Genomic DNA, 11,106 nt, shown 5'->3' with positions numbered 1-11,106 from the left:
GGTGGCGGGCGGGCGGGGGGGTGTCCTGGCTGAGCTCTGTCCTGACGCCCTCTCTGCCCCTCTTCTTCCCTCAGTCCCGGCCGCGCTGAGGAGCCTGCCGCCTCCCGTCACCGTGGGGTGAGTGCCGCGGGGGGCGGGCGGCCAGGGGGCCTCGGCGGGCAGTGCTGAGGGCTTTGACCTCCGGCTGAGGCCTGGTGGCGCCTCTGGTGTGGCGGGAGGCCCGGCCCGCTACCGCCCCCTCCTAGTGACAAGCTGCCTGAGGAGGCCGGGAGCGCCTCCAGAACCTGCCAGTCGTTGTTTTTAAATAACGTTGTTCCGGGTTTTTTGTCTTTATCTGCCTAATTAATGTTGTGGGCTTATGAAACAGTTACTGTCGGAAGGAAGCTCTGGAGGTTATCTAATCCCGCCCACTTCCTCAAAGGAGGCGTGCCAAATTAATGCCTACCAATTTCATTGGAAATGTGTTTGACTCTCATCTAAGGCTGGGTTTTTTTTAAGAAGCTTAATGGAAACTTTCTCATTATTTGTAGTGTACTACACACCTCAAGACCGCTGCATACAACTCAGCAGTGTTTGGCTCCTTTGCCACCTCTGCCTGAGAAAGGAGGAGAAGTACGTTATGGTTTGATCCCTGAGGAGTTTTTCCAGTTTCTCTATCCTAAAACAGGAGTCACAGGTTAACATATACTTTTTTTTTTTTTTTAATGTGTGTTTAGTTATGCTCTGTCACAGGTTAACATATACTTTTTTTTTTTAATGTGTGTTTAGTTACGTTTATTTAGTTCTGTCCACCACTTCTGGCTGCTGAAAAGGTAAAATATTAGGGAAAATTATTTTTTGCATATGCAGAAGGAGGTTGTGAAGAATGAGCCAGTGCAGCACTTCCTGGCTTTAAAGCTAGGCATCTGTCCTTTAAAGGTTAAAAGACTGTCATGAGCTTGATCTTGCAGGGAGATTTATTTGCCTGCTGACCCTCAAAACCTTTAAACAGAGGTTTTTGTCTGTTTCTGAATGACCAGAAGCAGCAGGTCCCATGCAAGGTGCAAGTTGCTTCCACTTCTGGTGAGCGTTCTCACGGCACCCTTCCCCTTGGTGGTATTGGGTTCTACTTTTTGTCATGGTAAAAGAGAACACTTCTTCTTGTAAGCCTTAAACTAGCTACCTCTTAGGTATTTGACTTTGGTGAGCGTCTTTATGCTTTGTACAAATATTGCTGCTTTATTTTTTCTTTAGGGCCTTACATGTTGGGAACTGGACTCCTGCTTTACTTTCTCTCTAAGGAAATCTATGTAATTAACCATGAGACAGTTGCAGCTGCCTGCATATTGTCAGTCATCATTTATGGCGTGAAAAAATATGGCTCTGATGTAGCAGCTTTTGCGGACAAACTTAATGAGGTAACAAAAGAAACCATAATCTAAGTTTGCAGTAATTAATAACTATTCTAAGTTATCTGCTTAAATATTTAAAAGAATACTGTGTCCAGGCTCTCATAAAAATCTGAGTCTAATATGTTCAGAATGTTGCTTAAATAAGGTATGTGTTAGGTCTTGGTATTGTTATATAAGTCTTCAAAAATAAAACGCCTCATACCAGCACGAAAGAATTTTTTTTTTAAAGTACAATTGATTGTGAACCCTAATTCTTCTGTCTTGCCATCCTTTAACCTCAACCCTGGCACAGTCCAGTTCATGCAGACATTTCTCAAATCTTAATGCAGAATTTCAGAAGTTAATTACAGATCACTTGTTTTCCTTGCATCTTGCTTTCGTTCTGAAGCATATTTTTTGTTTCTTCATCCAGGAGAAAGTTGCTAAAGCTTTAGCTGTGAAAAATGAAGCTATTAAAGATCTTGAGACTGCCATTGAACAGGAGAAGAAGGAGCAATGGCGGGTTGAAGGCCGCAATTACCTCTTTGACGCTAAGCGGGTACGCAGTTCCAGCTCTACTGTTCACTTCCCCTGCAGTCTCTGCTACATAACCTGGGTACCTCTCAAATCGCTAGCAAGTAACAAACCATTTACCCTCAGTGTGTTGCAAACAGGGCCAGTTCCACCACCTGATCCAGTGACTTTTGCTATAGAATGTGTTCTGCTGCTGTTCTGTATTCTTGCCAAACGCTAACCTTTTGATTTCATATTCTGTGTCTAGAATAACATTGCCATGTTGCTGGAAACTAATTATCGAGAAAGATTACTGACAGTGTACAATGAAGTAAAGAAAAGGCTGGACTATCAAGTGGCTACGCAGAATTTAAAGCGTCAGAAAGAACAAGATCACATGATTCATTGGGTGGAGAAAAATGTTGTTCAGAGCATCACACCTCAACAGGTACTTGCTCCTTTTTTTTTTTTTAATCTGCTTTACATTTCAGTCAGCACAAATATTTGCTGTCTGGTGGTTCTGGCTTAAGCCAGAAGATCATAGGTCATCTTTGGGTGACTTCCAAATGTGGCTGCAACGCATTCCTACTGCCGAGTAAGAGCTAACAGGCCCAGTTACTAGGTACCAGATGCTTGTGTTGCTGGTGATTTAAGGTAGAATCACGTGTGGTGTTTGTCGTTGCAGCGTAGAGCTAAGCTTGTGATAAGGTGAATAGCTAACAGGTCAGGGAACTCCCTTGTAAAATTCTCCGTGTAAGACCATGGCAGCTTAAGATCTGCAGATGGGCTCTAGATGTCCTTTCTTTTAAGGAATGAAGCTGATAGCAACAAAAAAAGAAAAAATGTTCCTAGCACTGCATGCAGGTGCTTTAATACAGGTCATTGTTTGGATGTGAATCTCTGACTTTGTGAGCTATAATTATATCCCTTTTAATCTGTAACTCATTTCATGGGTCTAAAAAGGAGTATCTAAAATGCATTAGAATGCATACTTTGCTTGTTTAAATGTCTTTCATGAAGTCTTTCTTCTGAAAGCTGTTTTCCTCTCTTTTGCAGCAGAAGGAGAGTATCACAAAGTGCATTTTGGACCTGAAGGCATTATCGAAGAGTGCACAGGCAGCAGTGTAACCATGTCTGATTCCACTGACGTGTCTCGTTACTTACTGTTGGAAACTGTATGATTCTGAAGCATCATTAAACAAACAAACAAACCACTCTGCTGTCTTTCACTAGCAGTAGCAACAGTAATTTCCTTTTTATGTTTGAAGTAGCTAGATCAGTCCTGTAAACCACTACAGTTAGTTTAATCTGGGGGATTATTTGCAACTACAGTATGTACGATTCTGTTTGGTTCCTTCTTTGGTCCTGAACGCTTCCAGAGACAAGATACAGAACTTCACAGTGAAAAATTCTGGTGCTAATACAGTGATCAGTTTTTGTTTTAGAATTCTGTGTGATAATGACATATAGATATCTACTGTAACTGTAAACATGCTCTAAAATCAGAATGAGGGCCGGTGCTCCCATTCACCTAGTCCAATACTTGGAGGTGCTCTGAATCAGTGTCCTCGTTCTAAAAATGAACTGGAAAAAAAACACTTTCATAACAAAGCTTCAGATAGTGATGAAAGCATTACCCTGTGCTCTAAAAAAGAGGATGTAGCTGGCAGGAAGCATACCAAAAGCTACCGGAAAACTTGGCTTCAACTGAACTTGCCAGTATCAAGTTTAAAACAGTGAAATGGATATGTTTATTCTAGAGGGTGGTGGGGGTTTTTTTCTAGACTTTCATAGGAAAAAAAAAGTTGCTTTTTTCTTTTTTCTGTAAGAAGGAAAATGGTTTTATGTGCATTATGATAATACACAGTATAAGCCTTTTCATTTTCTTCTTATAGGAAACTCTTTCCCTGAAAGATTTTGTTATATCTCAAATGTCCAGCTGAGCAAAGCACTTGCCTGTGTAATCTCATCCTTTCTGTGTTGGGAAGTGATTTATTTAGTAAATAAACTTAAGTAAGCAGACTAGGGTGTGCTTACATGCCTCTTTTATGCGGATTGGTACTAGAGTGAGGAAATACTTACTTTCAGCGGAGTTAGTAAAATAGCACAGTTTTCTACACTTTTCAATACAACAGTTCAGCAAAAATGGTGTACTTTAGAGGCAAGAACCTTACTTAAAGTCGGCTTCAGATCGTTAGCTTACTTTTTTTTTTAGATCAACAGTTCCTGAGAATGCAGGTGTCTCTTGTAATTTCCTGTTACTTTAAAGTGAAGTTGCTCAACTTCCACATTTGTGTAACCCCACATTTGAATGATGTGTGAGATTTAACTAGTTCTGACAGGGATGCTTTTCACAAAGCAAGTGGTTAAACTGCCGTGCTAACGCTTCAGGAGTCTTCAACCAGCAGGTGGGCAGCAGTTCTATGGTGCGAGGTAAGATGGTGTATCGCTTACTGCCGTTACTTCTATCGCTGCGAACACAACGCGCTTTTAGACTTGGTGTAGGAAACTGGGAGGCCTCAAGTGTTTGACTCTCGTGGAACGCGGGCAGCAATGGGCATGCAGCAGAAAAAGATGATGATAACAGGATGTTTGCTTTCATGTCGTTGGTAATACTTCCATGTTATTAACACTGTGCAGTTTGCAAGCCATGTAGCGAGAAATACCGGGGTAGGAATTTTTTAGTAGACTGGTACTTCCCGAACTTTGATTCCACCCCCAAATTTGAGAAGAAAGTTATCGCTCCTGCTTTGGTGGAAAAAGTCAGTGTAACTTGAGGGAGAAAAACTTAAAGGGGCATTTTGTCAAAGCTGCTTCTGATTATGAAAATGTTCACTCAGCTCTAGCTGCTGCAAAAATAATACTGTGGGTGCTTTTTTAGTTATTAAATATACTTGATCCTTCTGAAAGAAGGCAGCATGTTCATCAAAGCATAGTGAACGTGCCTGTGCGTGCACAGGAGCAGGAAGACCTTGGGAAGTAGGATTCATGCTGAGTAATTGCTGGGTTTGCTGCTGTGACTTTGTGCCAGTTTGTATAAGATGTCTGAAACATTGACAAAAACCAAATAAAGCCTGTGAGTTAGAAGAGGGCGATAGGTTTGTTTTGCTCTCGTGTGTGTGTGTGTACATATATGTATATAAATACAACTTTCTCTTCCCCCTCCCCTCCTTTTAGCTTCTCTTACTGTTCATTAGTGTTTGGAGAGAATGGGAGGTAGCTCCTCAAAAGCAAATGCAGGTATTTTCTTCTTTAAAGAATTTTCTTAGATGCAGTATTCTTGCCTAAGTTGATATTGCCCTGATTCAAAACGGGCTGCTGTGGGGGTAGCTTAGCGGGAGATGTATGTGTTTGGGGAAGAACTGCATGGCTGCCGAAGGACGCTGTGGGACAGTAATATGAATGAATAACTAAATTTCTCTGTCTGGTGTTTTTATTTTCAGCCCCCTGATAGAGAAATGTTACACTTACAATAATACTTACTGGAATAGGCGTGTGCCTCTATGTAGTTCTTGTTGCTTGTAATATTACTGGAGAAATCAACATGTTTAAAAACAGGTTTTAATATTTTTTTTTTTCTATTCACTTCCAGTTACACCAGAACCCATTTCCACTACTGTCACTGTACATACCACTGTATATACCCCTGCGGCTACCTTAAAAGCTTCAGAAGTCAAATGCTGGATTGATACGTAAATGTTCCACCTTTATTTCCTGACTTCAAACACAGAGTTCCCTGAGACTGCAGACTCCTCCTTACAGGAGGAGTTACATGTAATATGTTTTATGTCTTGGGGTTTTAAAAGGTTGCTTAGAATTTCCTAGTCTGTGCACTAGATATTTAATTCATAGTGATGCTTAATGCAGATACGCACCTTTTAATCTCATGAGGCTTGGGATAAATGATGTAGTACACTTCATAAAGCTTGGCGAATTTGAGCACTGCTGATTCTTCAACACCTCTGTTAAAACTGGGGATTCTGACACTATTTTCTGTGTATCAACAGCTATGAAATACTCTACATATCGCTAGCCTTTATCTCCGGCATCTTGTTGACTGTTCTGGTCTTTGCAATCATCTACATCATCAGAAGTAAGTGGCATAGTAGAGGGAGTAACGGCAGCGTGATGATCCAGACCTGGTGGCAGAGAAGTGCTTAACATCTTGTGCTGCACATCTTGAGATGGATGGTGCTAAGTTTCCATGCTCTTTGGGCTGCATCCTACAGCACTAGGGTTTCAAAGTAACTTCTGCAGAAGTTACTCTGAAAGAGGCTCAAATTATGTCTCCCTTGAATAATGAATGTATTGGTGAACAGGTCATTCCTGGCAGTAACTCCTCATGAATCATCCCGGGGCTGTTTTCATGGAAGAAGTTTATCACTGATGAGTTGTGGTGGGTTTTGTTGGTTGTGTTTGGTTTGGGTGTGTGGGTTTTTTTTTTTCATCCTAACACTGGCCACACCAAGTTCTCACCAAATTCATCAGCTGCTTTCATCCTAGCCCCTTCCAACAGGTGGGCAGGGGCTACCCTCCTGCCTGGGCTGCCAAACTGCTCACTTTGCAGTGAAGGTCTGAGACAGATTTTACAAGCTGTGTCGAAGCCGTGCACTCTCTGGTGCTGCTCTGTCACCCCACTCTTTCGCCTCTCTTGTGCTGCTGTCTCCCAACACAGAGCAGACAGCTGAGACTGGTATCCCTCTCCTTCCCAGAGTGCAAGAGATCCCACCAAAATTTACAAGAGCGAGTTCCCTCCCAGACAGTGACTGAGGAATCTGCTAAGGACATCCAGGTAAAGGTCACAACTATTATTTCTAATAATATTGTGTTTTTTGTAATATTTTCAGCTATTAAAGGGGGGGGGTGGCGTGGGGGGGGGGGGGGGGGGGGAGAAAAGATGTTTGCTCTTGCAAGACTCAATTGTTAGTCGACAATTCTTTTGACTGAGGAAGAGTGCTTCCTTTTGTGCATCCAAGGCTTCAGCCTGTGTTTACAGTTGCAGTGAGTTACCTGAGGAGGTACCTCGACGTGTAGGAGGGAAAGATATTCCTTCTCTGTTATCACAGGGCTCAAATGCCAACTCCCCACGTATTTCAAGGGTTCTGGGGCTACATGTCATGGTTTAACCACTAATTAGGCCAGTTAGGGGAAAATCTTTCTAAAGGGCAAGATTTTCTGCAGTTTTCGTTCATGTTATTGATTCTTTGGAAGCCCCTAATGCAGAGTCGACCCAGGATCCTGAGCTAGACTAACAACTGGACTGATCCAGCATAGCGTTTAGTAGATTTCCCATGTGCAGGGACAGACTGTGACCGCTTATGGTGTGTAGCATTGAGGACAAATTACAAGCGGGAAATTCACGCTGAGATGTGATGCTTGCACACTCTAATGTTTGTGGCTTCTTTCGCATCCCCAGAATGAGGTTGCTTACACCACTCTAGTCTTCCAGCAAAGTCAGACATTGATGGCTGTGTGATGATGAAGTTTCTAGTGAAATGAAGACGTTTGCACGTTCTGCACATCAAATGCCACCGGAACATTATGTCAAGGCCTATGGTGATCTGAAAAATGCCAGCACTGCTGTATGTAACATCAGCTCGTTTTATAGTTATAAGGGGAAACAAATGTCTCCTGTTCCAAACTGCTTACCAACAGTTGTGGACAAGTTACTTTTTATACCGTATTTCCTTATCTGTAGAAATCTCGGTGAGTCCTTACAATGCGCTTGTAAAGCTTCCATTTGTGTGTTTGCTAGTGCTTTGAACTACCAGAAAATTGAAAAATGGAAATGTTTTCTGCATTTATTCACATCTGTGCCCTTGTTTCTTTCTTCTGTCACTGACTATAGCATTTTTCTTGTTTTTTGATTGCCAGGTGCTCTGATAAGTTATTTTCTGCTTATTGAAGTTATGATAATGTTTGTATGCAAATGACTGCTTCCTGATTGGGTCACAGAAAGGAAATGCACAATCACAGTGTGACAATAAAAACTTATGGACATGTTCATTCATGTGTTATTACCCAGAGCATTCTAAATATATTGTAAAAAGTCTAAAAATCACCCCCTTTTCATAAACTGGGGAATAAGGTACCACTAGGGACTCAGCCTTAGCAGCTGTGGAGAAGTTTCTCTGCATGTTCCTGTGCCCACGGGTGGGAGGTCTGGTGGCTGAGGAAGCGCAGCGAACTCTGTCGTACAACGCTTCTCCTGCAAGGCTGAATGTGGGAGATAAGTTTCCTGCCGCCTCAACCCTCTGGGCTTCAGAAGCCTCCTTGTTTCTGGTCACCAGAGCGCATCAGATTCTGGCAGATGTGTCTCTTCTCTGAAAATGCAGATGATTGTGTGTGCGCTATTGTGAACACCTCTCTAGAGGAATCTCTTAGGCAGGACAAGGGCCTTGGGTCCTACAGCGTCCTGTGCGCTGCAGCTGGGGACAGCAAGCCCCACATCTGAGAGGCTTCAGGCGAGTGAGACTGGATGTGCCGCCTGATGGCAGCACAAAGCCATAGGGGAGCAGCTGGGTTTAGCTCAGCTTAGACTGGTGCGTTTGGTGTCTTTCCAACAAGCAGTCAGCAGAGCAGTGGCTCCACCTCTGCCAGCTCTGCTGGGTTGTCCTGCCTTCGTGACTGTAGAAGCTGGTGGAAGTCCGGGGGACCACTGAAAAGCAGGTGCACAAACACCGCTTATGTTCTGAAATCTGGCCTGAGAGGCGTTGTGGGTAAGGCTGCTGACCGTTTTACAGGGTCAGGAGTAGAACTTGCTGTCTTTGTTTTGCTGTATCTGCTCTCATCTCAGTCTTGGCAGTTTTTTCAAGTGCCATTTAATAGAGACAATACTATATTACTCCTCCAAATGCAGCTGCTGAGAAGTTCGTGAGGGATGATTGTAGTTGATTCACAATTTTTTTTTTTTGTTTAAAATTAATAACAGTGTTACTCTGCTGCCTGACAGCGACTGAGAAGTAAGAATGTCTGAAAACTTACCTGGCTTGCACAAAAGTTACCTCACCACACCAACAAGCACGCTACCTTCCTACACTGATGGATCCTGTGTTACAAGTGCAAGAAAAGGTGACTCACCATGCGCTTCCCCCCTGAGACCAGCTAGGACGTTGGGTTTTTCATGTAGATGTTTCTTCACCGTGAATTGTACTGAGACTTAGCACAACCATTTCATGTACTTTGTGAAATGTTGCCAACCACGGTGCAGCGATTTTGTGTGCCTACCTGCAGAGCGGAGTCTGGTATAGCCCTTGGAGATGGAGGGTGACAGAGAACCTCCGTTTGCTGCGTGGCTGCTAACAAGTCTCAGACTCATCCCAGAGCATCTGTCTGTCTCTCCCTTTCCCACTCCAAGAGCTCTGCATAGTCATACACAGCTTTTAATGGTAGCCATCAGCCAACTCTTTGTTTTATAGACAGATAGAGGAATTTGGGACAACTGTGTTTGCTAATCAGAATAGAAGAGGCGTTTCTCTATTCTGGTTCTCCCATTTTTCCCTATTTCAGTAGGCTTCTGCTAGAGGTGTTCGTACTTGCGGTCTCCCCAAAGAGAAGCTTTCACAGCAGGAACTTGCAAGGAATTTGCCTGGGTATGGGAAAGTCCAGTACAAATTTTCCAACCCTGGAAGGGTGGGTGGAAACGGCTCACGGGTTAAATGGTGCTTTGAAGGATGCATGGGCAGTAGTGGCCTATGATATTCCCTGGTATTTTGGAATTGACATCTGGTTGCAGTGTTAAAAGGATGGACTATTAGAGCTACAGCGATGATGTTGATGTGACTGTCAGGCTGCATTTCCCTCAGCCGGCAATGAGTCGGCTCTCACAGGAGAGCTAAATCCTCTGCTTTCCCTGAGTGATATTTGTATACAAGTGGACTGTTGGTATGTGCCTTCACCCATCTTCACATCTAGTTTAAGCATTATTCAGCCTGTTTGATCTCTGTCTGGGGCTGAACGCCAGAACTATTTCCAGAGTAACTGCCAGAAGTGAGAACGGGGGACCTAGACCTGCATGAATGTTTTCCAGCCAGCACCGCCACTGGCAGAAGGCAGCTGATGAACCCTCTCCCGCAGCAGGGCAGCTCCTCCTCTGGTTGCCTTGTGGAGAGAGGCTGGGTCCAGCTGTGCTGAGCGTCTTGCTTCGTCACGAAAAGGTGAGCTGTTGCCCGGGGTTCCCTCTCGGGGGGCTGAGCGGGGTCCGTCAGCTTGCTGAGACTGCTCTCCTTTGCAGCGCTCTTTCAGAAGGCAGGGCGGTTTCCCCTGCTCTCAGTCCTCTCTGTTTCTGTTCTTTCTCCATATCCCTATGCCTTGTTCTCTTGGAGTTTGTCAGACAGCCTGCTAGGAATTTGGTGCAGTGTTGCTCCCTCTTTTCTCAATTTCTCAAAAATACATAGGCAAAGTTTGCTGTGCATTGTTCTAATGAATAATTTTCCCCTCTTTAGGAGGGACCTGCTTTTCTGCTGAAAGTAATCAGTTCTATCAACTGATAATGAGAGATCATGTAGCAAAATTCTGATGTACTTACGCAGTGACTTCCTTTGGCCTGTTTATTAATAGAGTTGAACTGCGTAACAGGGCAGAGCTTTGGCCTGTGACAAGGGTTACATCAGATAATGAATTGAGATGTCTGATCTCAGCTAAAGGAACAGCCGCCAACACTTTCCGAGATAAATAACAGAATGATGCGCTCCCTTTTCTGCTTTTTCTAGACCACTTTTATTATTTAAAGGTGGACAAAAAAGAGCCTGGCCTTTAATGACCTATTTTCAGCTTGACCCATGTTCCCTAAAAACAGGCTGTGTGAGCTGTGGTGTAATATTTACTTCAATTTCTATGCCATCCCAGTCAGGACACCGACTAAAACAGCGTGGAGATTTCATGCAGGCTGCTTTTTTGACTGTCGTGGGAGACGAGCACACTGAATTAATACAAAATCCATCTAATATTTATTATTCATGAAAATGTGACAACACCGCAGCACAAGTTGACCAGACTCAAATTTAGTCTAAATTGACAGAGAAGATAAAAGGTGTAAGAACAGTCAGTGAGGACTGTGATGCCTGGATTGCGAGCTGCTGTATTGCCAACAACAAAGAACACATTTATCCTATTTTTCAGTGGACCCAACCAATCCTTATGTAAAAAAAAAAAAAACCAAACAAAAAAACCAAACCAAAACCCACTGGAAAAAATTTCTCTTGGGTATCTCTTCTGTATTTTG

General features: G+C 43.3%; 1 protein-coding gene and 1 long non-coding RNA gene across 3 annotated transcripts; both read left to right on the top strand.

Annotated features, from left to right (window-relative positions):
• Window positions 1-19: 19 nt before the first annotated feature.
• ATP5F1 (ATP synthase, H+ transporting, mitochondrial Fo complex subunit B1) lies at window positions 20-3,903 on the top strand (the record flags this gene model as incomplete). Its single annotated transcript, XM_009272894.1, has 6 exons — window positions 20-117; window positions 531-676; window positions 1,234-1,397; window positions 1,804-1,929; window positions 2,152-2,331; window positions 2,940-3,903. Coding segments are annotated over 6 exons (786 nt in total), but the record flags the coding sequence as incomplete, so codon positions are not given.
• A 392-nt stretch (window positions 3,904-4,295) lies between these two features.
• LOC103893570 lies at window positions 4,296-7,882 on the top strand. Of its 2 annotated transcripts, none has more exons than XR_657262.2 (6): window positions 4,296-4,316; window positions 5,061-5,123; window positions 5,476-5,575; window positions 5,891-5,980; window positions 6,596-6,675; window positions 7,300-7,882. It is a non-coding gene; the product is annotated as an uncharacterized LOC103893570 (long non-coding RNA). The 2 variants fall into 2 exon arrangements; XR_657261.2 differs by having other exon boundaries at window positions 5,476-5,657.
• The last annotated feature ends 3,224 nt before the right edge of the window (window positions 7,883-11,106 follow it).

This window comes from Aptenodytes forsteri, unplaced genomic scaffold (genome assembly GCF_000699145.1).
Source record: "Aptenodytes forsteri isolate BGI_AS27 unplaced genomic scaffold, ASM69914v1 Scaffold142, whole genome shotgun sequence".
In the NCBI taxonomy this organism is placed as follows: Eukaryota; Metazoa; Chordata; class Aves; order Sphenisciformes; family Spheniscidae; genus Aptenodytes; species Aptenodytes forsteri.
Note: the sequence above shows the minus strand (reverse complement) of the source record. Positions and strands in the feature narration are given on the sequence as shown.